Source organism: Ammospiza nelsoni, chromosome 7 (genome assembly GCF_027579445.1).
Source record: "Ammospiza nelsoni isolate bAmmNel1 chromosome 7, bAmmNel1.pri, whole genome shotgun sequence".
NCBI classification, from domain to species: Eukaryota; Metazoa; Chordata; class Aves; order Passeriformes; family Passerellidae; genus Ammospiza; species Ammospiza nelsoni.
The window spans coordinates 8490770-8517354 of NC_080639.1; the positions used below are offsets into that span (position 1 = coordinate 8490770).

The window sequence follows — 26585 nt, forward strand, 5'->3', positions numbered from 1 at the left end:
TCTGTATATTTCAAAGGGAATACTCTCCTTGTTTGTTTAGGGTTTTTTTTTGTTGGTTTGTCATCACTAAAATTTTGTTTGTACCTGCTAAGCTAAACACTTTATTTTAGATTAAAGTTTGTGTTTGAACCAAGGAGCTCTGCAGCTTTCACAGGAACAGGCTCTCGTGGTGTTCAGTTTTCAGTTTATGCCTATGGACACTGATATTTTGCCTCCTGAAATAGCCAGAAATACTTGTATGCAGTGTCCAGGCATATAGGGTGTCACGTGGTTCCTATGGCTTTCTTTTTGCTTTGGTGAGCTTTTATTCATCACCTGTTTTAGAGCTTTCATTCATCACCTGTTTTATACATCAGTACTGGAGATTAACTCAGTTTCCTTGGGCTAAAGCTGTTTGGATTGCCTAGCCTGACAACAAAGGCATGCTGTTAGTTCCTGAATGCTCAGGCTGCTGTTTCACAGTCTATTTTGACCTGCTGGATGCCAAACTGAAGCACATTTAGAAGTCGAGGGTGAAAGTCCCATTCCAGGAGTGGAAGTGGTGGTGTTGTGTCAGGGCGCCTGACAGTGGGCACAGCTTTTATAGGAGAAACAAATGAAACAGCTTTCTCACACACCCTCTGCTGCACCTGATAGTCCAGGATGCACCTCCAGGAGAGCCTCAGTTTCTTTGTTGCCCATGGAAATCCCTGGAAAGGCACCCCAGAGGTGCCAGAACACTCCTAGTGCTGCCCCAGCATTGGGGTGGGGTGGATGGTTCAGGACCATGATTCAGGAAATTGGCAGTATCAAGGCATAGCTGGTGTATTCCCATGGAAATACAACTGACCCTCTATTCCCTCTTTCCCAAAGTAGGTGGATTAGAGACTTCTAAGAATTTGGGTAATTTGCATATTCTTATAAGAGCTGTGACAAAATCTGCTTGCTTGGTCTCTGATGATGAAAGTGCATTTTTTTAATTTGGGGAAAATACCTTTGTGGAGCCACAAAAATGATTCCTATATTCCTGTTTAATAAACCTCACCACAAATATTAGCCTAAGAAAAATTTAAAATATATAATTAAAATGGGAATGAATGAATCTTTTAAACAAATGCTTCATTTGGGAGACTTCTCAAAAGTCAGTGGTACAAGAGTAAAATGGGAAGTAAGCTACCACTTGTTTAATAGATTGTAATTATAATAATTGATATGTTTCTTTACTTGGCATTATGATGTTCATTTTTAGGCATTTCTGTTCTATCCAGAGAGCTGATTTTAAGTGATTAAAATGTTTCAAATTCCTGCTCTAAAAATCTAGACAGTCTAAGAATGGCAAATAAGGAAAATAAATGGATTGCCAACTAGCCTGGATTTTCTATCAGGGTCCATGCCAGGACATTTTTAAGGTTCTGAAAATTCACACAGGTTGAAAAGTGGTATATCTTCATGCAAACCGAGCTTTGATGAGGTGCTGCATGTTTATACCTATGCTTATCTCTTTACTGGAAAGGAGCCTGGGGATGGCTCTGAAAACCAGAGCCAGTTTGATAAGCCTGGCTTTGCCTGCCCGTAGACATTCTCCCCAACCAGTCCTGCAGCTTGTTCAGCTATGCCAGCTTCCAAACCAGAGAACTGTAGTGCCTGACAAGACTTGCTCCTGCAGGCTGCCTTCCCTCGTCAGCAGTGCCAAGGGAAGAGCCAGAGCAGGCTCACCCTGATGAAAGGAAGCACTTGATTTTGACTTCATGCTTCACACTGACTCTCTCAGTCAAGTGCTGATGTGTCAAGTGGGTCTCAGAGGTGCTGGGGCTCCTGCAAGAGCCTCATTCAGTCTGTTTGCTCCTTTGGCAATTCTGAATTTTGCCACCTGTGCCGGAGCAGAGTGCAGGCAGTTCCTGCTGGGGGGGCACCCAGCAAGTGTCCGCAGAGGCAGGGATGCAGAAAGGCACAGCAGATGCTGACAGGGAAGTGATGAGTGAGCAGTGAGTGTGGGTGAGGATTCATCGGCATGCAGATCTGTGGCTCGGGGTGGCTGGCACTTGGATGTTGTTTTTACCAGAGCCCTCGCTCAGGCAGGGCTGACTCATCACGTTCAGGACATGCTGAGCTCCCAGCCCGCTGCTGCTTTGTTTGTACGTTGTTTCCATTTCTGACCTACTTCCCTGAATTACCCTTACTCACGAAATTAACAGAAATTATGCCACCTGATGGCTTTCGTAAGGTACAGAAGTGCACAATTTCCTCTTCTGCTGCGCACGTACATGTTTTTGAAAGGAAAAAAGAATAATATGAAAGGTGTTTCCCTCATTTAAAATATAATCCTAAGGAGGCCTGGGTACTTTAAATTTGTCATATCTTTTTTCTCTCTTCTTTTGGTGAATTTTTTTTTTTTTTTTTGCATGCAGAAAAGAGAACCTCATATGAATTTCTCTAACTGAGAGTAGTTCCAGTTGAATTTAGGTTAGAGCAGGCAAGACTTCTGCTTTATGTCATAAAGTTATAACAGCTGTGCCTTAGCTGTTGAAACCTTTTAAAATATATTTAAAATATGTAATTAGAGTGGGAATAAATAAATCTTTTAAACAAGTGTTTAAAGGTTTTTTGTGTTCTGCTTCTTCTTTTTCCTGCAGGACATATCTTCTGGTGGGAGCTCCCAAAGCCAACACTAGCCAGCACAACATCGTAGAGGGAGGGCAGGTGCTCAAGTGCAGCTGGAACTCCAACAGGAACTGCCAGCCCATTGTGTTTGATGCCACAGGTAATGTGTGGGTCACTGTGGGGGAGGTGGGATGCCTCTGCTCTGATGTGGGGAAGCAGAGAGGTTTCAGGTCCCTGTGGGATTTTTTCATGCTCAGTGTGAATGTGGTGGTTTTTGACTGGCAGCTAGTCAAGGCTTGCTTGTGCTCTCCTTTTCCTCTCCTTTCTCTTAGAATGGTTGTCCCTGGTATGTGCTGAAAGCCTGAGTGAGCAAACATGATTCTTCTTGCGTTGTAGCCTATTTATATTTCTCCTCTGTACTTTCCAGCAACCCTAAAACATTTGGCAACCTAATTCCCCAATGAACCCTGAGGGGTTTTCTTCCCATTAAGAACATGTCATATGAGGAAAGATGCTTTTCAATATCAGCAAAGGTGGTTTAGGCAGAAATACCCAAAAGTTTCATCTGAAAACAGGAATTTGGCCTAAAAGCTGTGAAAAATATATTTTTTAATTTTTTTCCCTTCATATATACCTCCACAGTGTTTGTGGTTTCTGTGATAGCAGCACTGAGGTCATAGGCACTCCTTACCCATTGCTGAAGCACATTTAAACAGCTGAGCAGCAGCAGTGTGGACATGAAACATTTCAGTCATTCCTCATGCTCTGGTGCACACAGTGATTTCCACAGGCTGTGGCAGGTCATGGGAATGCTCTGCATGTGCTTTTCTGCTCCAGCCCCTCGCTGCTGAATCCTGTTTTCCACAGCGTGTTTCAGGGCAGCGGAAAAACCTCCCCATGGCACGGCAGGGGATTAGCAAGACCCATGTGGAAAGGCAGAGGAAACACCTGTGCCTGAAAGGTCTGGTTGGTTGTAATTCATTCTTGCCCCTGCCAGCATTTTGACTTGGCAGCCTAAAAATTGCTAGATTGATGCAGCCTTTTTAAATAGTGTGCAATAGAGTGGAGAAGCCCTTCTTCCAATTCCACAGTCAATATATGCCACAAAATGTTGTTGCTGTTCAGATTTCTGAAATCTTCATATCTTTTTGTGAAAGCCACTATGTCACCAGTTTCCTTGCAAAAAACAAAAAGGAAAACAGCATGCAGTGGCACCCACAAACCCCAAGTCATTATCATTCTTTCACTCATTTATCATTCTCTCATATGGTTCTATGGGAGCATATCTGTCAGATTGCTAAAAATCTCTAATAAGCTGCAAAGTCTGACTTTTTTTTTCTGCATCAGTGTCTAGGCAGCAAAATCAGATTACAATTGTCTTCTTTTTGTTGTTGTTCTCTGGGCTTATTGTTTACTAGAATACAAGTGTGCTTTTTGTTAGTTTGGATACTTTTAAGAAAGAATGTCCCTAGTTAATAATCATCATTAATATCATAGTATGTAGGTTCTAAACACATCTTCTAATGGGAACTACAGTGTACTTATGAGTTTATACCATGATCATTTGCAGTTCCATGTGCCAGGTGGAGTTGATAGAGGCCACACTGCTTTCCTGCATGTCTGTGCTTAAGGGACGTGCTCCTGGGCAAACAGACAGTGTTTTGCTTGTCATTTTCCTGTAAGGTACAGCCATGTTAATTGCTTGAAATTTAACAGTAAAAATAGCAGGTCATGAAGGCTTAAGAGGATTTCTTTCAGGCAGGCTTTAACTCATTCCAGCTTTGAGGCAATGAATGGGGGAATAATGCATTTGTCAATTATTATCCTGGTGAAAAGGGGCATTGTATTTCAGCTTGATAAAATAATGAATGCCCTGAGACAAAAAAAGAAAATGTCTTTTTCTTTGTGCATAGCACAATGCTCGATTCCGTGTTCTGGTGACAAAGTCAGTGCCAGCACTGGGAGCTGCTGCTCCTGCCTGCCCCGGCCTCTGCCTTGTTAGGGAACAGGGATTAGGGAAGGCTCCTGACCCACTTTGGGAAACGGGAAGTGGAAGATCTGACCACTGACTTGTGGTGCTGATGCAAAGGGGCTTTTTGTGGATGACTAAATGCAGCCTCTGCAGGAATCCAGGCTCATCCAGCTCTGCTCATCATTTGTGCAATACCATCTGTAACTCCAGAGGTATTGCTTAGCCCTGCCATACCAGGCAGATTTTTCATTCCCTCCCAGATTCACTGGAAACACCAGGATCTGCATCATTACTTAGATGTGTTTCTTCAGAATTATTTTCTAATTGCTTACAGCCAGTGATGAATCTGACCTGTGAAAATAATGAGAATGCTTGTCCTTGTGGCTTTCCTCTGTTTGCCTGACAATGCCAAACTCTGTATGTGGAGCTGGATGCCCTGTAATTAACAGGAGTCATGACCCTGTTCCTGCTCCTGCTCCTTCTGCCAGGTAGCACAGCTGGAAATGCCAGAGCAGGCCAGAGGGAATGTGGCAAGGGAATGGAGGAATTGTTCTGACTGTGTAGGGTTGGTTTTTTTCCCTATTTTACATGACAAATAAATATGAGACTAGGGGTTTACAGGGGTCCAGCAAGCAGGGTTTCTTCCTCTATATGTTGTTCTATTACTATTAATTGGAGCAATTTCCTCTTAAACATTCCTTGGTTTTTTTATTTAAGCTTTTCTACAGCTTTATGGGTTCATTTCTCTTCCCCATCTGTACAAAAGCCATGCTGAGCTCACTGGCTGGACAGGGCTGGGGTTTATTTTCTAGCTCTTGCTTTTGGCTTTAACATCATATTTGCAGACCAGTGTGGCCATTTATGTGATCAAATGCCACAGCTCTTCTGTAGCCCAGGAGGGAAGGTACCAGCTCCAGGAGAATAACCTTTGGAAGAGCTCTTCCAGCCCTGGAGTTCAGCAGAATTGCTTGCTCACTTGCACTTACCCTCACCCCAGCTGCCCTGGAGGAAGGTGATAAGTCACTGAGCTGATGGTTCCTGTGCTACAGAATTTACTGCTTTGTGTTTTCTTTCCTGTGGGGGAACACTCAGCTCTGTCAGGAGTAGGAGTCCATTTGTACAATGTCATTTATGTAGCTCTCATGCTGAAATTACCTGTATTTCCCTCCTTTTGATATTTTCGTTTTCACCCTTCCCATCAGCCTGTAACATCAAAACCAAAATCAAACCAAAGCAGTTGTCATAATTTTTAAACCTCTGGCTAAAAAGCAATGTTCTTTCACAGCATATTTTCTCATTTAAAACAGCAATATATTTCATGCAATCACTGAATGGTTTGGGTTGAAAGGGACCTTAAACATGATGTAATTCCCACCCCCTGTCATGGGCAGGGAGAATTTGTGGAAGGGAATCTCCCCTTGTCCTGGATCTCTCAGCCCAGTGAAATTCACTGGAGAATATTCTCTCTGTGTGTTTCTGTGCACGTTACACTAATTGCTTTTGACATTCTGGTATATATGGCGGCTTTGGAAGGCAAAATGTTTATATGGCACATTAACACTTCCCAAATGCAACGATGCTTTGCTGTGGGGCTGCTCAGCCTTTCAGCAGTGACATCAGTTGGCTTTGATTTAACGCAGTTGTGACTGTGTGAAAGTGGCATAACAGACGTGTGTGGTGGAGCCTGCCCTGGAGTTCAGGGGTGCACGTGGCTCTGCTGGGCTAGAAATTAAAAAATAGATTTTTCTAATGTCACCAGGCAAGTGTTTCAGGCTGGCTTCTGCCCTTAGGAGCACCTCAGAGTAGTAGGTTAAGAAGGAACAAGCGCCACAGCAAGCATCCTAACCTGCACACCCTGTTGGTTCTATTGCAAAACTGAAATATGAAGCAGTGCTGCTGTTAATTTAACAGGTTATCCTGCAAGTCTAGATAGAAACAGGGCTGATTTAAATACCTTTTTAACCCTATTCCTGTTTACCTTGTTAATTCAGCGGTGAAGATGCCTCTTTCACAAAACTTTTTGGCCTTGGTTTTCTTCTCTATCTTGACTTTTTTTGACAAGTGACAAAGCATGACCACAGTTTCAATTCTATTGCTATGTGAAATACTTGGAATTTTTCCCTTCTGTCCCAGTTAACTTTCAGACTTTCAGAATGTGTGGGAGGCCCTATTTTTTCAGGACAAGCACTGAAGGGAAATTTATATTCTCAAGATAGCATATTCTTCAAAATTTTCATAAACACAAGCAATGATAATAAATCCTTTCCCCTCTGCAAGATGTTTTACATTCAAATTAACCAAAATCACAGGTTGTAGCTCAAGATAAATATTGATCTTCATTCATTCTTATCTGTTCTCCACACTGGATAATGTTGTGATTGAAAATTTAGGTAATTTTTTGTTTAAATCCATCGAAAGAGGGGAATGCTCTGAATTTTGTGAAGAAGTATCTGGGGAAGCAAATAGTGGAAAAACTGCTTTTACACCTGGCTGAGCCCTTTCCACCAGACTGACCAGAGATGTGGCTCCTCTTAGAAAGTTTAACACTTGGCTTTCTCTGCCAGCTGCTCAGTAGCTTTTTCCAGGAAAAACATATTTCTTGTGGGTAAACCCTGAAGGGAAGGCACTTAATAAGCAGCCCATTTTCTGTTTCTGATCAGTTCTGTGGCCAAGGCCCAAAACCATTTGTTTTAAAGCTGTATCAGTCTCCATCTCCTTTTTTCATCTCCACAACCTTCACAGCAAATTTTTCATGGACAGTACCAGATATTGCCAATAGTGTTTCCATAGTCTTCCTCAGGAAAAAGATTCCTGGAAAGTTAAAGGGTATTGCACAAGTGAAATTTACTTTTTGTAGTTGTTCATTTTCTGTGTAGAAAAGTAAACACATTTTTTTCTGTGCAACAGGAGGCTCAGAAGTTCACTGAGCCAGACAACAAATCCAGTGAACAGAGGGGCAGCCAAATGTGCTTTTTAGGAAAATCAACACATCATCTTTATGTTTTTACTTCTGTGTTTTACAGTTAGGCATGCATGGAATGGCAGGGTTGATACACTTAGCTAACTGTCTAAATAAGTGCCTCCATTATTTGCCCCTGGAGTTTTAGAGGATCATTTTGAGTTTTGATTTCAACAAACAAAAAATTATTCAGAGACCCATGTAACCAGTTGAAGTTAATCAGGCTACACATGTAGCAAATTAATATAAATCAAAAGTTTCCTATGTGCTTGCTTTCCAAAAAGAAACAATCTTCCTAATTATTTATATAGTTTTATTTTTCTTATTAGGGTCCTAGCTTGTCATCAGTCAAGAATAGTGGGAAATTGTTTGGTAGAAATAGCATTTCCTCATGTGTCTATGGCTTTTCATGAAAATTTGACCAAATTATTTTGTTACCTGCTGCTATTTTAAAAATGAAAATTTAAAAATTTAATTAGAAATGTATCTGCTGCAGTACAAGATGCTTAAAACTGTAGCTCTTTATGTCAGCACCAGAAAGTGCAGTCCTGACAGTGCCCCAAGAGCTGCTGCATTTTGAATCATCTGATGAAATGCAGACAGCTCTACGAACTGCTACAAAGGAAAATATGCTCATAAAAACCAATTTGAGCTTCTATGCTAATGAGTTGCAGATTTCTTGAGCAGATTCAGTGTTCAGCCCAGGAAGATTTGCTTGTTCAGACAATGGATTGTTTTGCTTTTCTGAGACCTGTGGCAAACCAGGGATGCGCAGCTGAGTGGTCATTCCTTCTCCTGGGGAAAGCTTTCCCTGCTGCTTTCATTCTCTGCAGCACAGCTCAAAATTCAGGACTGGGGGAGCCTTGCAGAGCCTGTTGAATACCAGAATCTAGGAGTATATCAAGTGTGTGGTGTGTTTTTGCTGCTTTGGGAAAAGAATTCAGTGTGGCCTCTGCCTGGAGAAAGTTTTATCACTGATCCTCGTACTGTCCCTCCTCTTCCCCCTTCCCATGTTTTGATGCAACAAAGAAATTTTAGAGAAATTGTTCATTCTTAAATGCTTCTGGATACAATTCTTTGGAGACTGGATATTTTGTTTTGTGCTAAAAGAGGAGAAGGAGACTTTACAAAGGAAATGCCCTTGTAAAGAACTCTCCTGATTACTCCTTACATTTGCAGATTTGTTTTTTTTTTTTCTATCCCCTGAGTGGGTGATCCAAGACAATAGGAGGCTTTGTTTGGCTGGATCTATCTGTGACCTATTTACTTGAAGTGGGTATTTTAAGTGCCTCAGGCAGCTTTGAGCTGTAGCACTGCCCCGGGTAAGATCTGCTGATGAAATTATGGCTGCAGTGGGTGCCGTGAGCTTACATTTCCCTCCTGGAGATTTTGATCATTTGTGCAAAACAGTCAATTGTTCAAAACTCCATCACTTCCACTTACAAAATAAGGACGTGTGGGATAGGTCAGTGTTCTTTGAAAATAGCTTGTTCTAACAAGTGCTGCTTTATTTTTGGCTGATTGCTTTATTGGTATCACCACGGAATCCACAGGGGAATTTCAATCCCAGAGGCCATTGATTTCATCAACAACACAGCAATAAACAAATCTTGTGAAGACCATGCATTGATTTGGAGTGAAATTGATTGATTTTTATCTGGCTAAATCTCTCATCAGCTCAGTCCCTCTGAATTTGGTTGTTATCCTTTTCCCTGTGCTGGGTGGCTGGAGCGTGCCTTGGGATCCGGGCGCTGCTCTGGATGCAGGAGAGAGCAGCAGGACCTATGGAAACTCCTCCCCACGCTGTCAGGGCTGACAGCAGAGAGCTGCTCATGCTTTAGTGATTAGGTAGAGTCCTGCCTGAACACTGTTGGCTCTGTCTGGATGTGGCTGGCTCGCAGGGGGATGACGGCTTGGAACAAAAAGGCGGCTCACTTCTGTTAGGCGAGGGAAAAGATGCTTTTGTTCCAGCACTGCCCGGGGGAAAACGTGGGATTCATACCCCAGGAGAGGGAAGGGGATAGTGGGAAGGTCTCTATTCCCCTCTGCCTGAGTCACTGCTAAACACAGTGGATAAACCAAGGTTGCTAAAGCATCAGCTGCCTCCCAGCGTGGGGAGTTTCAAGGGAAGATGAGCTCGGGTTCGCTTGCTCCTGCTGCATCAACTGAGGCTGAAATCGCTCAGATTTTGGTTGTAATGATAGATGGAAGATACTTGACACTGCATAGACTTCTCCTATTATTAAAAGAAGGCTTTTGCATATTTTATAGCTTTGTCTTTCTTTTGGCTAGCTGCACAGTTTCCCTTCACCTAGAAGGGCAAATTCATTTCCGTGAAGTCAGCATAGTTACAAAGAGGTTTATTTTAAGGAGAGGTCTGTGAATTGGATGGCTATTTACATTTTACAACTTCTTAAGTGTTTTTAGTGTGATGGCACTGAACCAGGTTGCATCAGTTCAGTTCCTCTTGACTCATGATTATCTCTGATAAGTCTGTCTGAAGATGGGGGGAAATGTTTTAGTTCAGTTTGTTCATTACCATAAAAACAGGCGGGCTGCAAGTTACAACTGGATCCACTTACTCAACAGCAGGACTTTCCTAGTAACTCCTTTGTTCCTGTAACTGATAATATTCACCTTGGGACAAGAAGGTGCCAGCTATCCAAATGCGATAGTTTAAAGAAATGCATCACTGGAAAAAAAGTGATCTTTTTATTATATTTGGAAGATGGATTTCTTTTCATTTTCTGTAATTTCTACCCATCATCTCTCCACATTAATTTTCATTTTTCAGTTCAAATTCTATGAAATTTGGTAAAGAGACAGTGCTCCATTGGTCCACCAGCAACACACCTTTTTTTTTTGTTTTGTTTTGTTTTAATTTTAATTCTGTTCTTGCCCTGACTACCCCATCCCTCCCCCTAGAAAGTGCCTTGTGAGACACAGCACTGTTGACTTGACATGTCAGCCCTTTTTCCCTATGGAAAGAGTCATGTAAAATCATCATGCGATGCCTGCTACAATCAGAAGGAGCAAAGGAAAGACCAGGGCAGAAGCTGCATTTACAAATAGGAAATAATACCCCATGGCCATATGACATAACCCTGGAATTAATGACCCATCAAGTACAAGTCCCTGTAGCAGTTGCATTTTAGTCTGACAAATGGCATTGCATAAAAACTCTGGATGTTTTCTGGAATAAATCTAGCCAGAATATAGTTTGTCCTGCCTAGATATATTTGTTTGAATGGCTTTTTAAAGGCTTTTTCAAGGCAAGGTTGGATGGGGCTCTGTGCAACCTGTGGAAGGTGTCCCTGCCCATGGCAGAGAGGTTGGAACAAGATGACCTTTAAGGTCCCTTCAAACCCAAACTCTTCTGTGATTTTATGATTAAAATGTACATCATTGGCTTAAAGAAATGTGTAGGGTATTTTTGGAATAATCTCAAATTTTAGGAGTACAAGATAAAGCTATAAGAAATACAATAAGGCTACGGGAACCCTTGTAGTAGTAAGGCTGATTATAATACATCAAAGCATTGGGCTGGATTTATAAATCCCTGGATGCTTAAATCTTACCTGTAATACAGTTTGCAGTTTGGTTCATTTAAGGTAGGTACTGTTTTTTGGGTTTATTATATGTATATATATATATATATATATATATATATATATATATATATATATATATATAAAACTACCACTAAAAGTTATACAAAGATAAAATAATAATCAATTCAGGCTCTTCTTTGCAATAAAACACAGAAGTGTTTTATTGCAAGGTCAGTGTTTTATTGCAAATGCTGAAGTCAGCCCTGTACCTTCCCATGACACATCTACTTTATGGTATAAAGTAGCTCAATATTTAACTGTGGTTAAAGCTGCTTCAGTGAGGGCTCACATTTAAGTGTTTTAATGTTTGTTTTTCCCATCATGAAGTAAAAACTCAAATGGTTTCTTGTTTAAAGCGAGGGGATTTTTGTTGAGTGGGTGTTTTCCAGAATTCCTCATAAACTTAGTTTCTCTTTGGATCTGAGAGAAAAGCTTATAATCTATTTCAGTTTTTCCTGGGGAGAATTCTGAGTGAGTATAGGTAAAAAAAGGTTTTCTTCTCTAATGGAGAGTTAACATCAGATTTAGCCTGTATCAATTTTTCATCTGAGACTTCTGTCAGTGTTTCCAATGTACATATTTTTCCACTTGATCTAGATCTTGTGTCCTCGTGCACTTTCCAATGTTGCAGCCATTCTTAAGCTGAACTCAAGGCTCTCTCCTTAAGACTCCCTCACTTAAAGCTTTAAAGAACCTAAAGAAGCTTTGAATATAAGAAAAACTCAATCTAAGGCATCATAGCCTTGTAGCACATCTTGGTTTGTTATGTTTGCACTGACACTGGGCAACTTGACTGAGATGTTTGCAGCAAGTTTCTACAATAGAGGTGCTATAAATAACTAAAATCCAGCTTGCCAAATTGCCTCACAGAACACATTTTTCTGTGGGGTGGTGGGGTTTTGTAAGAATTCTTCATTTGTTGTTCAGGCCTTCAGAAATGACGCTGCTGGCTTCTGAAGTCATGACATCTGGCACATAAACTCCATTTGGCACACAATTATCTCTGTGGTCATGTTCGTTTGCTTTCCGCTTTGGGGATTTGGGGTTTTTATGTGCCAGCTTCTGGTTGTATCTGAAAGCACAGAGATTTCTAATATTATCATCCTCAATTTAGAGCTGAATCAGGGCTTTTTTAATACTGTAAAAAATATTTTTGTCCCTTAAACACCAAGGGAGATGCTGTCCTGGGCACTGATCCTTCTTGGTAGCTGAAGGGTGCACAGGGAAAGGGCAGAGAGGAGCAGTTCTGGCAGCCTGTGCTGGTTGTTCTGCTGGCTCCCCCCTTCTCCAGAGCAGTCAGCATAGACCGTGGGCAGGTGGCACCAGTAACCAGGACTTGGCTTTCTTTTTATTGTATTTTTTATTCTTATTATTCAGCCCAGACTTCAAGGAACTAATTTCCTTGATAGTTGAGATAAAATCAGGTTGACAATGCAGAATGGCTGCTTAATCCCTATTACAACACAGCCTTTCCTTCTACTTCTTGCCTGTTGTTTTAAACTTAAGAGGGAGGTTTGCGTCCTAGACACCTTTATAGTATCTAGGACAATAGGATTCTGCTTTATATTATAGAGCTGCTCTGCCAGCTTTCATTTTTGCCATGCATACATAGTGCTGTATAAGTATCCAACAGAAAAGTATAAAATGCCACTCTGCAACTATCCCCAAGTTTAGCACTGTTTAAAGCTGTGTTTGGCAAGTAGAGCTGAGACATTTCTTTGCATTCAAAAGTGGCTGGACAAGTAGAGGGCAGAAGCCAAATCTGTATTTCCAGGCTACGTAACCCAGGGTGTGGTTAAAAGATGAATTAACCACTTTTAAATCCCTGTTGGTGTCAAAAAGGATATAATTCCCAGCCTTGTGTTGCTGTCCTCTCCCCAGCAGCTTAGCACTGCTCCCCTCCCCATGCAGCCAGCTGGGTTGGAACCTCATCCTGCTGAATGCTTTTTTAGGAAGGTTCATTCTTAGGTGGGTCATGATGTGAGCAGGGGAGTGCCAAGAGAGACACGGGCAGCAGGAATGAACCTGGGGACAGGAGCAAATGGGAACTGCTGCCCCTTTTGGGTGGCAGCTTCATCTGAAACTCACCCTGTCATGCCTTTGAGCAAAACTATCTGTGGGTGGATATCCATAGTTAAAGACAAGTAACAATAGATAGTTCCCTATTTGGAAAACATCCTGATTTGGTTTTGTTCTTCTGTGCCATTAAAATGTGGCATGCAGGTCTCCAAGCTACATTTTAACCTTCTGTGCAAGGGTGAGAGTATAAAGGTTCAATGTACATGATTCTGTGCAGATGTGCTGACCATCAGCAATGATTTATGTTCAATGTACATAAATCTGTGCAGATGTGCTGACTCTTCAAGCCCTTAGCACCAGCCCAGTAAGAGATGGAGGGGAGGTGACAGAGGGAGGTGGAGATTTGAGTCCCCTTTGATGACATTAGAAAAAACCACAATAGTCCTCTGTGTTGCAATGTGCTTGGCATTGGTTTCTGTGTAGCTCTAATCTGAGAGCAAAAATAGTCCAGATACTTGCTTACTTTGGCTGAGTCGGCAGATTAAAATCTCTTTTGTCTTTTCCATGGGACTTTCCTGAAGGAAGTAACACAATCTCTGCAGACAAAGCATTCTCTACAAGGTGTAAAACAAGCAGGGAAATTCTGGTTCAAGTGGCCACAGTCTCTGATTGATAGCAGGGCTGGGTTTGGGGATCCCCTGGCACTCTGCAAGTGATGTGTGGCTGCTGCCTCATAAATTCCTGTAGGTTTGGGCTCTCTAAACCAGCCAGTTAGGGAACTTTGAGCAAAGGTATGTTTTCCAAAGTGTTACATCGATTTTCTCGTTATGCTGGCAAAGTTTCCCTCATTTTGCCAATGAAAGTACACAAGAAACACCAAATAATTCTATTATTTTATGTACGTATATACACACGATTATTATTTATTATTACATTATTTGCTAAATATTTTAGATTATAATAATATATGATATACGATATACAATATATAATATATAATATACAATGTAATATAAATATAATATAAAATATAATATTTAAAACATAAATATCTATAAGAAATATTATATTATATTATATTATATTATATTATATTATATTATATTATATTATATTATATTATATTATATTGTATTATATTGTATTGTATTATATTATACTATGCTTTATTATATCTTGATTATATTATACTATACTATACTATATTTATTATATTTATTATATATTATATAAATAATAGTAATATGCAATAAATATTATATATTATTATATTACTTGCTGAATATATATTTGCTATATATTTTCTATTTTTATATTAGCACTCACACCTGCATAAGTACTACTTGTTTCTACCAGCCAGCATCATGGGACAGACACCACTGCAAATTACCCAGTCTTTACTTTGCTCTCATTCCCCATATCTTTTAAGCTTGCAGATTTCCTGCTTTGTGCATTGCAGTGACACTCAGAATTGAGATGTTACCACTTGGTGGAACTGGGAGAAGGATCTCCTTCCTGATTCTAGCCAAAGCTCACATGATTTAATGGAGGCAATGTTTCTTTTAGAGGCATCAGAACTAACAGGGCTTTGGCTCTGCTCCTTGAGCAGTGCTGTAATCTGCTTGGAAGCCAAATATCTCAGCTATGAGGTATTTACTGTGTGGCTGTCAAACATGCTATAAACTTTGAGCTCCTACAACTAATCAGCGTTGTACCAATGCTCTGTGTGCAAAAATAGCTGCTTTGGGCCCTTGATGTAAAAAAATACTAATAAATCATTTTTAAAGCCTGTTTCCATCAAAGTGTGATATTCTCCAGTGTTGCTGGTTTTCTCTGTATGCATCAAAACCAATGGCTTATTGTGGTTTTTTGGGTTTGTTTTTCATTTTTACTGCACAGGTTCCTGTGAAATTATGCTTCTTTTTTCTTTTCTTTGTAGGTAACAGAGACTTTGCTCCTGGTGATCCATTGGAATTTAAGTCTCATCAGTGGTTTGGAGCCTCTGTGAGATCCCAAAATGATAAAATCCTGGTAGGTCTTTGATGCCCTTCAGATGCATCAGTACTGAGATATTGCAGTGGAAGAAAATGCGAAGAGATCCACAAAACTTAGAATTTAAACATTTTAAATTTAAATCCCACATTTTAAATTTAAAATCCCACTAATCAGCATGAATTGTCTTTTCTTCAGAATTTCTTAGCTAGGCTTTACTTAACTCCTTATAAACAAAGCTGGGAGCATTTTTTCTAGTTTTAAGGAAAGTAGTAAGATTAGTTTGATGTAGTTAGAATGATAAACACATCAAGCTGTTGCTTAAAGAAAATATTATTTCTAAAATTCTTAATATAAATTAGCTATTTATAAAATACAAACTGATCATAATTCTGCCCCACTGCTGATAGTATAAAATCCTCTAATAACACAAGATACATCTGCTAGGGTGTTTTTTGTTGCTTTTCTGTAGACAATTGGAATTTCATTGTATTATTTGATACCCACCAGTATTCTGAAGAGGAGTTTGTTTCCCCACTGTTGTGTGCTCTTCCCTAGGCCTGTGCCCCACTGTACCACTGGAGAACTGAAACAAAACAAGAGAGAGAGCCTGTAGGAACTTGTTACCTGCTTGCTGGGTCCAAATTTGTGGAATATGCTCCCTGCAGGTCAAGTAAGTGTAGGGCTCTTGGGTTGCTTTTCTCTTTGGAATTCCTCTTGTGTCGCATTTTTTGTACATTTTGGAATGAAGTGTTTTGCAGTTATTTCTCTCCTCCATGTATAGCAATTAGAACAAAACTTAAAAGCTAGATCCAGACATCTGAATTCTCTTTCATTTGAGGTCCATGATGCAGACCTTGTTTTCTCTACTGTAGGCCAGAGGAAAATCTTGGGTCCAAGGATCATTGGGCTTGAAGACTTCTGTTGTTGGAGGGACCAATTCTGTAGTAATCACTCAAGCAAAATTATGTAGCAAGTGCTTTTTTAAAGACCAACTCTGGAATTCCCATGAAACTCAAGTATTTTATCATTATTCAAGTACATTAAGGTGCAAGCTCATTTTAGAAGACAAGGTTTTGCCAAAATATGTTCTGATGTCCCTGTGTGCATACAGATGTAGTAATGCATTGTTTAAAGTATATTACCTGTTGAACATTTGGACTCCCATTTTCCAAATGCTTTGCATTTATTTCCTCTAGTTGAGCTGATAGATTATTTAGAAGTATATAACCTAAAACTTGAATGTTGAAGTTAGGATTGACTTTTTATTTGCTGAAAATCATTTGTGAACAGCAGGAGTAAAATCCAGCCTGTTCCAACATAACAAGAAGTTAAATAATAAGTATTAAATTAAATCATGCTAGTTACAGAGTCACACTTTCAGATAAGGGGCTCCCAGCATTTCTATTCTGAAGTCGTATAATCCTGAAATTGATTCAGCCATAACAGTTCTTGCTGGGATGAGTCTCAGTATGGAGATATTTTTTCAGCCAGCTATGTTCTTTTTGTTTTAAGCCAATTCAGCTTTCTTTTCCTTGCCAAAAGTAAAACTTATCCCCTCCTTTCCAAATATCTCATTTCCTGAATAGAAATTGCTAATGTATTTTCCCCAAGACTTTCGAAGATTGAATATAAAGGAACATGGTGTTGCTGTTTGCTTTGAGTGTGCTAGGCTAGAACATGTGCTGATGTTACATGTCTGTTAGGCCAGCCCTAAAATTGTTACAGCATTTGGGTGGGAGTTTTGGATAAAGAGAAAATACTGATTAAGGAGAAAAGTATTCCAAGGTTCAAGTTTAGGAGTGCAAGTTTACATAGGGAGATGCATTGTAAAGTATCTGCAGTACTGCAGCTGATGGAGTACTGACAAAGAGAAAAATAAATTAAGTGTTCTTTTCTATCCTATTTTTCTTTGGTAGCAACTATTGATGCAGATGGACAGGGATTTTGTCAAGGTGGATTTAGCATTGACTTCACAAAGGTATGTGATTTTTTTTTTGGTCATTTCTGTGGGTCAGCAGGCAGCTGCAAGTTAGCAAACCCTCCTGATACAGAGCGCTTAGAATCACAGCTATTATGAAACCAAATGTTACTGTTCCTGGTGGGGAGCTAAACCCGCAACCAAACAAAATTTATAAATAAACAAAAAAATAACTTGAAACCACTTAAGGAGCTTTTATAGACCTGTTTCTCCCAACATCTTCAGAGCAGCAAACTTTCACCTCTTGCAGGAACCATGTCCTGAACAAATAATGGGCTTTCCCAGATTCCTGCCATACCCTCTGCTGCAGCTGGCCCTCAAGTGGATTCAGTGTGATAATCAGGATTTTTGAGACCTGGGATTAGTGTTAGTTAGTGTTTTGAGACCTGGGATTAGCTATTGTTATAGCTATTGTTATTTCTTTCGGAATGGCAACTCAGGAGCTGGTAAACAATGTGCTTCTGAATCAAATTTGATTTCTCATCAGCCAACAGAAGTACAGGGATGTTTTACTGACTTGTGTCTCTGCTGTGCTCTCCCTGCCTGTTCTAGCTCTTTTTTTTTTTTTTTTTCAAACTCACAATTACTTTTGAAATCCAAGCACAGTAAAACTGCGCACAGATCTGAGAGGGTGCTGTGGTGTTTTACGTTGTGCAGTGAAATGGTTGGGCAGAGTCAGGACGTGTTGAGACCACGCAAGCCCTGTTTGTGATGTGGCTCTTTTTTTGGGCTCTCACATCTCAGGATGAGGTCATATCCCATCACTCCTTGCCCAGGGCCACTCTTGGTTTTCCTCCAGAGGACACTGCCAAGTGCAGGAGAGGGCTGTGAGTGTTTGGGTTATTTTGCACACACCCTCAGGGTCACTGTGCAGATTCCAGGCCCAGTTAAAACCAACTTTGGGCTCTTATCCAAAACCTTAGAGTGGGCAGGCAAGGCTGTATCTCCAAATGTCTGACCTAGATTTTTCTGAGTGGTGAATACAGGAGTTTTTAGGATTAAAACCTGAATAAGTGGTTTAATTATGCAGCAAAGCCTATGGCCTAATTCAATACTTACTGAGCAAATTCCCAACCCTGGGATAGCTAAGGTGGTTAAAGTTTCATAAAATGGTTTTGTGAATTGCGGTTGTGCCAAGAAATATAGAGTGGGGGAATTACATCACAGTTATTCTGAATTAAGCTTTTCTAGTGATAAGTTACAGGAAATGGCAGAGGCAGAAGATGATACTATTTTGTGTACTGACCCAAAACCATGATGTAACACTCTGAGTTTTCTCCTAATTGTGTTCCTGTTGCCATACATTTATGGGGGAAGAAGTGTCTATTGAAATAAAAACAGTATTCTGCCTAGAATTCTAAATGGGTAAAATAGTCACTGAAGGTTTTTGTTAGCATTTTACAGGATGAATTTCTAATTAATCACCCCTTCAGAAAGGAAAATGTGTGATGGTCAGCAGAGCGACAGTGATGTACATACAGGGGATTACTTCCCACAAACATAGGATGTGCTGTCTGGCTTTAGATGTGCTTCATGTGTTTTTAATTTTTCTTTCTGTCTTCCTTTTTTTCTTCCTTTCCAAGGGAGACAGGGTGCTGCTGGGAGGACCTGGAAGTTTTTACTGGCAAGGTGAGAATATAATTTGTGTCACAGAGAAGATGGCCTTTATGATTTTTCTCATTATCCTCTCACTCATTTTGATCCACAGTCTTCCAGCTGCTGTCAGAGTCTTTGTCAGTAAGAAATCTGACAGAAATGTTCCTTTGTCCTTAAGAATATCTCCTGAATAATCAAGGCAACCACAGATAATGGTTGTAGCAATAATAGCATAGATGCTCTTTGTGTTTTAAATAATTCCATGATCATTATAAAAGTGTTTTCCTGGCACATGGGATTTGTTTTCATCAGCAGAATAAGTTTCCTTCTTATTCTGTTTTGCTATGTACATACTTTATAATTTGGCACACATACCAAGTGTACATTTTCAATGAGAAATATCCCCTCTAAAGAGAATTTCATTGTTTTCCTCTGATGGCAAAGATGTTTTGCATTTGTCTTAATTGGTTTGTGCTGTGGGGCACGTTTTACCTCTACCTGGCATTACCTGTGTACTTGGTTCCTGTGGGATTCAGGATTACTCAGCCTTTACCTGCAGCTCTCTGTTCAAAGGAGGTGCTGCTGTAATCAGGACACAGCTGCCAAACTCTGCTGCCTGCTTTTTAATGGAGCTTCTAACATTTATTAATAGATTTTCTGTATCATGCCAGCCTACATGTAGGTGCAGCAGCACAGGAGGCTTGCTCCAGTCCTGTGTTTTAAATTACAAACAAAATTGAATGATTAAAGCTAAACTGCAGATACCATATCATATAAATTAGGTTCCTGTATTCATTTTATTGATTTTTGGCAAAAGTTACAGTTCATCTGCCAAAACAACCTCATCCTCTTTTACTACTACCAAAAAAGCCCATTTGACTCTGAAGAGAAGACAATAGTATGCTTCTGAGAACAAGACTTTTCATCCTAAATTTTTATTCCACATGCTGAGCTGCTGGAGGAGGAGTTTTCCCTTCGCTTCACACACGTATAAATATGTATGTGAAGTGCCATTCTGAATGGGGTTTTTTGGTGATTCAAGCTTAAATTTGAACTTGAAGAAAAGGATGTAAAGGAGTCACCACCTAGTGGCTGATGAAGTGAAAATGGAGAACATGGCAATACGTCATGCTCATCTGATTTTTGTTCATTTTATTGGCTTCTTGTCTGCCAAAACAGGCTCTGCTGTTGTGGTATTTGAGCAAGGAGCACCGAAAGGGCTCAGTTCTGCACAACCATGATATCTCACCCCTGCCTTTTAAGTGCTGCCTTAGTTTAGTCTCTGTTTTCAGTGAAAACTCTGTGTGTGCCTTTGAAACAATGTGTGAACATGTTTTTACTGGAGTGGGATCCATATTTTCACTTGTGTCCTTCCTGGTGCTGCTGCAGCTGGCCCCTTTTGGCTGATATTGTGGAAGAGCCAGTGCTTCCGAGGGCAGCATTCTGTGAATGAGCTCACCAATTCTGGTTGTGGTTTTCAGCTCTTTTCTCTCTCCTTAGGCCAGCTGATTTCTGACAGAGTGACAGAGATTGTGGCCAAGTATGACTCCAAAGTCTACAGCACCAAGTATGATGACCAGCTAGCCACCAGGCCTGCCAGTGCTGCTTTTGATGACAGCTACTTGGGTACGTGGTGGGAAACCAGAAACCTCCCCCTGCGACACTCCCTGCCAACATCTAAATCACACAACTGGCAATTGCACATCTAACAGACAGCAAGGCAGTGAATTCCTGAGAATGCACTCATTTATGTATGGTGGACTTGTAGTTATTTATTGTTTACTCCCTGCCACTGCTGGTGCTTACATCTAAATCACACAACTAACACTTCCACATCTAACAGAAAACAAGGGAGTGAATTCCTGAAAATACACTCATTTATGTATGATGGAACTGTAGTTATTTATTGTAGTTATTTTGCCATTTTTTTGATTCAAAAAGCACGCGATGACAAAATAAATGGAAGCATTTTCATGATTTTACATGCCCTGTGATTCAGGCTGAATATGGGAATGGCAAATGCATGATTTTTATATGAGAGGTTTGTCACATAGGTGGTTGTTTGTTATTTAAAAGCAGCTGTTTCTAAATAACCTGCAAAAACAAAATAAAAATGTTAAAGAATTATGTTTTGGAAGGAAAACAATGAGGAGTGGGAAATCATCATTTTGCTTCATTTATGTCTAACCAGGCTCAGGAAAAAAAAGCAAGGATGTACCAGGACAATTCCCAGGATAATAATTTTAAAATTTTCATCTTCTGATCTCAAATTCCTGGATACTGATGAGTTACAGCCACTCCTGGAGTTTTTCATAGTCTAAGCTGCTGCAAGGCAATATTTACACCAGTGCATTTTAAGGTGAAGAGAGTAGGACTGTGCACAGAGACACTTGTGAAAAGTGTAAAGAGAGATGAAAGGTTCAATAAGGTTTTTAAAGCCTCATCTTGTCTCTGCAGGTTATTCAGTGGCTGTTGGAGACTTCAATGGTGATGGCATCGAAGGTAAGCCCCTTGCTTCAGTAAGAACATCATGGTAATAGGCTGGGCAGATTTTTCAAAACAATGGTACAGTGCACAGGGAAATGCATCAAGTGCTCGGAATGAGCTGCTCTGTTCAGCAGTCACTGTGCCTTGGGACCTGACTGCTATCTGTGTCTTGCTTTATGTTTCAGACTTTGTGTCAGGAGTCCCACGGGCAGCAAGAACTCTGGGCATGGTAAAAAATTTGAAACTTTAAACACTAAACTTTGCAATAAATAAAAAAAGGTGATTATTGCTGGTATGCTGTAATGTGTATTTCTTCACATGCAGGTGTCCATTTACAATGGGAAAAACATGTCCTCCATGTACAACTTCACTGGAGAGCAGGTGGGTGGCTCTGCTGGCTGTGGTGGGTGACCAGCAAGCCTTTCCTATGTTGCAGCAGTATTTAGGGTGCTAGATAATAGTCTGTATATTACTGGCTTGATTGCCAAAGTAGCATTTTATGAAGTCTGATGGAATTCTAATCTTATTTAAATAAAGGAAATGCTGCCTGTTTTGAGAGCTGGGAAAGGGTCTGGATACTGGATCATGAAAGGGGAAATGGGACAAGTAACCGACGGGTTTACTTTCTAACAGAGTATGGATGAGAAACAAAAAAGAAAGCAACAAAAAAAATTTGTGCATATATTATCATCACCCTGATGTATTTTGTGTACAGTTTTGTGTAAAATTGTTTGTTTGTATCACTACAACTCACAGGTTTGGTTTGAATTTTGTTTTCCAGATGGCTGCCTATTTTGGGTATTCGGTGGCTGCCACAGATATTGACGGGGACAAGTAAGTGTTCTCTTCTCCCTCTTCTCACCAATGCCACCCAACTTGCTTCTGGAAAGAAAAAATATCTTTTATTAAAAGGTGTTTCCCACAATCTGGATTTCTGTCTTCATTGCTGGTTTAACACATCTGCATGTCTCTTTTGCTAGCTCTCCACATTTGTTTTAACATTTGTAGGTTTGCTTTTGCATTTATCTGCATAAATACATGTGTATATTCACATGCTTAAGGCCGGCCCATTATTTTTTTCTATATTTGTGCTTACTTGGTCAATGAATATTCGCTTTCAGTTGAATTTAAAGATAGTTAGCTTTCATCTGAGTGTTGACTTCAGTGCTGAGTTAACAGTGCTGAAGAAAATGAATTTTCCTGCTGCTGCTGAAGAGCTCTGTCCTGTTTTGGTCCAGTTACACAGATCTGTTTATTGGAGCCCCTCTTTTTATGGATCGAAGCTCAGATGGGAAGCTTCAGGAGGTTGGCCAAGTAACCATCTGCCTTCAGCGAGCCTCGGGAGGGTTTCAGACAGCAAAGCTGAACGGCTTTGAGATCTTTGCGCGGTTCGGCAGCTCCATCGCGCCCCTGGGGGACCTGGATCAGGATGGCTTCAACGGTAGGATGTTGATTTGTGGCATTCACATTCTCTGAAAAAAATTCTTTTGCTAAGGGTTTTTCTTCTGGGAAGCTGAGAAGCTTCAGAGAAAAGGAAAACAATTATTAACTTTTTTGCCTTTCTTGTGTTTTGCTTATGTGGGATGTGTTTGGAGATGGTTTACGCAAAGGTGATTGCCTGATTGGATTCTGGTGTGAGCTGTTTTAACTCTTTGGCCAACTGGGGCCAAACTGTGTTGAGACTTTGGAAAGAGTCACGAGTTTTCATTATTATTTTTTTAGCATTCAATAAGTATCTTTTCTGTATTCTTTAGTATAGTATAGTATTCTTTAATATAATATAATATAGTATTATGAAGTAATAAATTAGCCCTCTGAGAACATGGAGTCAGATTCATCATTCCTATCTTCATCGAGGCATTCCCTGCTAATACAATATTGAATCTTGATCAGGATCTTCTGGTTGTGGAGGGTGATGCCACATGTTTTAGCTTTTATATTTTTCAGATTCTGTGCTGCTTTAGTGTGTAATTCTGAGCTTCATATTAGGGCATGGTAACAATTCTTTCTCTAGCTGGGGACCAAGGACAAATGATCCAAATCTCAGGCCCAAGAACATAAACAATGTGGACTGAAGAGAGAAAAATAAGGAGGATGGGACTTCATGGGCTAAATTAGTAATTGAACAATTAACTCCAATATGCAAATGGACCAGAACTTATAAAAGTGAGAGACCCCATGACCAGTTGTCCATTTTGTGACCATTTTGGTCCATCTTGGGTGTAGCCCTGGCTGGGCTCTTGTGCTGCCCAAGGTGCATCCATTGAGGCCTTTTAATAAAATCCTTACTTTATTCTTTAGCCCAGTCTAGCTGCTGTTCTAGGCCAGCCTGCACAGGGCACCAGGAGAGCCCAGCCAGCACAGAGAATGTGGATCCTGCTCACAAACCCTCAGAGCTGTAGCCGTGAGCGAGTGAGGGACGCTGAGGTTTAGACTCCCTTCGATGCTTGTGTGCTACTCCCAGGAATGCCAACAGGAGTTCCATGGATGCATCGAGCAGAGACTATACCACTGACACAGCATGGACTGCTCTAGCTCTCACAGTGACCATCTGATTGTTTTCTAAGCCATGACCACAATAGAAACTTCAATAAAATACCTGACCCTCCACTGTGACCTGTTAGGACATCTTCAATGTAATTTTCCTCCTTCCATTGTTTAAAGACCATTTTTCTCTCTAGAAACACAATGATGACGGAAAAGAAGGTTTGATTTCAGATTGCTGCTTAAAAATGTTCATATAAAAAGGTGCTTCCTGAGAAAAGAGTAGGGTTTGGTTTTATTAATTTATTATTCAAAATGGAAGAGTTTTGTGGAAATACTGCATAGCAGCTACAGCCAGAAGAGCTGAGTGTCTTGAGTAAGCAATTGGAAGACAAATTGGAAAAGTCTGACACAAATGGACCTGAGACTCTCCCTTGCTAAGCTTCTGGCTAGTTTCTGATAGGAATGAAAAACAATAAAGCAGACAAGAATCACGTAGTGTTGGGATGGAGTTTTTCAGGAATCCTACGGAGAACACTTTTTAGTGCCCATTATACTCCAGTGTTGCCTAAAGAGTAGTGAGAGTTTGAATTACAGCAAAAACCTTTATTTTTTCCATTCTGCTTGCAAGCTAAGTATTTCTATTAGATCAAAAATTACAATAGGTGGTTACTTCAAATTCCCAGGTAGTTCTAATTTATTTTTGATGAAGTCATAAATTCACAGTGTAGTTGAAATTGAAAGAGACTTTTTTAGTTGCTAATTGGATGTAGAATCAGTGTGAAAATGCAATATCACTGCAGCTATTTACAGAAGACATCAGAGAGCTGACAGCCAAAATTCCAGTCACTTGATGAGATTATCTGAAACGTTTTTTGATTCCACCATACTTACATTTGAAAATACACTGTAGGAAAGAGAATCATAGCAAAAGCTGCCTCTCTCAAATGGCTTTGCTGTTATTTGGTCTGTTTGTTTTGGGGTTTATTGTTCTGCCTCATTTTGGGAGTGTTAATTGAAATGCCTTCCATCACGGTGCAAGGTAGGAATTTTAACTGTCTTCCTGAAGTTTGTAAATAGGAGTCAAATATTCTTTTCATCAAACTTACCCAAACTTCAGAAAAGGGGAAGGAGAAACGTAATTATTCCAAGTAGTGCTTCATGTTTGCTTCTTGAACTCTCTGTTGAAATGCTGAAATTAGATCATATGTACAATTTTAAAGCTTTCCTTACAGATACGAAATAAAATGCTAATTAGACTACCATTTATTAATCATTAACAGTGAGTACTTTTAAATTTAAGAGATAGAATAACTGCACCAACTGTAAATTCTCCATAAAGCATGCTGCCAAGCTGTGGGATAGACTGGATTTTAATATTTACCATTGGTTTAGGATGATTTAAATTTTCCAGGATTATTAATACATCCCACCCTTTGGAGGAACATGAGCATGTAAAGGAAATGGGAAGAGAGTCACAATTAGCTTTGTGGTTTGGCACCCACAGTGACTAACTCTGCTTGTTTTAATAATCTCGAAAGAATCCCAAATGCATATGATTTCACTGCAAAAAAAGTCACCAAAGTGGAGAAGTTTTTGTAGAACTATTTCTCCCCTTGCTCTCCCCATAAAAGGCTGTGACATGTCATTGTTTAACATTTATACTTCGTCGAAAAAACCAGCATCCAATAATAATGAACAAATGGACAAATGAAAGAAGTAATAAACAAACAAATGTTGATGAGCATTTTAAAGGCTGGTTGCACTTCCTCCCTACTGACAAGTAATAGTTGCCTCTTTGAGCCTCTTATAAGCTTTTGGTAGTCTATTACTTACTCAAGATAGCTCAGCTACATTTGGAGGCATAAAATTAGCAAGATGGCTTCTGTTGCAGTGTTAGAAACAAAAAAAGTTTAATAAAAGGCAAAATAACAAATAGAGAAAAACTGAGTTAGGTGCAAGAAGTTTTTGCTCTTGGCAAAACACCTCACAAAAGCAATTAGTTTCTTTGTTCTCTTTTAATAGTAAATTGCTTAGGGAGACTTTTTGGCTTTTGTCTAATTAGCTGTCTTTAAGTTTGAGGTGAAGTCTTCAAAGTCTTATGAGGTGTCTTAGAGAGAAACTTCTAAGCTTCTTTCCTTTTTGAGAGGACAAAAGACAGTTTTGTCACTCCATCAACAAAGAGCACATTCCTATCCTGACACACACTGAAACTGTAATATCAGAAATTATTGATTGGTGTAAGCACAAACACGTTCTAATTTGTGTCTGGGGACATTGATGACTCTTCTTTTGGTTTGCAGACATTGCAGTTGCTGCTCCATATGGTGGAGAGGACAAGAGAGGGCTGGTGTACATCTACAACGGAGGAGCGAGTGGTTTGAATGCCATCCCGTCCCAGGTCCTGGAAGGGCAGTGGGCTGCTCGCACCATGCCCCCCAGCTTTGGGTACTCCCTGAAAGGAGCCACAGATGTGGACAAAAACGGATATCCAGGTCCTCTGCCCCCAAATGGCACTTTGCAATAACTCAGTAGCAGCCCCACCCTTGAGAGACAGCCTATTTCACAAAGCAAGGTGTAATGTGTGGTGTGTCTCCTCTCTTTCTAGACTTGATTGTTGGAGCCTTTGGTGTTGACACAGCTGTTCTGTACAGGTAAGGGTCCCTCTGTGCTTGTCCCTGAGTGAAAGCTCAGTGGGGTTCTGGAGCTACCAAAGAAAGCAGGATCAGGGAATTCTGAAAATCTGACCCTCCACTGTCCAAACTTCTGGAGGTGAAAAATCACTATGCTGCTTTTTTTACTGAGTAAACCTATCTGCTGCCTGAAATTCATCTTTCTCAATAATACGTGGTCAGGAGAAAACATAAATAAGCTGTCTGCAAAGCTTTCTGAGTGAAAGTTTTC

At 40.2% G+C, this 26585-nt stretch overlaps 1 protein-coding gene across 1 annotated transcript in view; it reads left to right on the forward strand.

Moving 5' to 3' along the window:
• Positions 1–26585, forward strand: part of ITGAV (integrin subunit alpha V) — a 47995-nt gene that overhangs the window by 1497 nt on the left and 19913 nt on the right. The window contains exons 2-14 of the mRNA XM_059475503.1: positions 2613–2740; positions 15081–15172; positions 15692–15806; positions 17053–17114; positions 18698–18743; positions 20211–20336; positions 21168–21212; positions 21383–21426; positions 21522–21578; positions 21979–22031; positions 22436–22638; positions 25985–26176; positions 26290–26335. Of these exons, the coding sequence (XP_059331486.1) occupies positions 2613–2740; positions 15081–15172; positions 15692–15806; positions 17053–17114; positions 18698–18743; positions 20211–20336; positions 21168–21212; positions 21383–21426; positions 21522–21578; positions 21979–22031; positions 22436–22638; positions 25985–26176; positions 26290–26335 (1209 nt within the window). The remainder of the gene's footprint in view (positions 1–2612; positions 2741–15080; positions 15173–15691; positions 15807–17052; positions 17115–18697; positions 18744–20210; positions 20337–21167; positions 21213–21382; positions 21427–21521; positions 21579–21978; positions 22032–22435; positions 22639–25984; positions 26177–26289; positions 26336–26585) is intronic.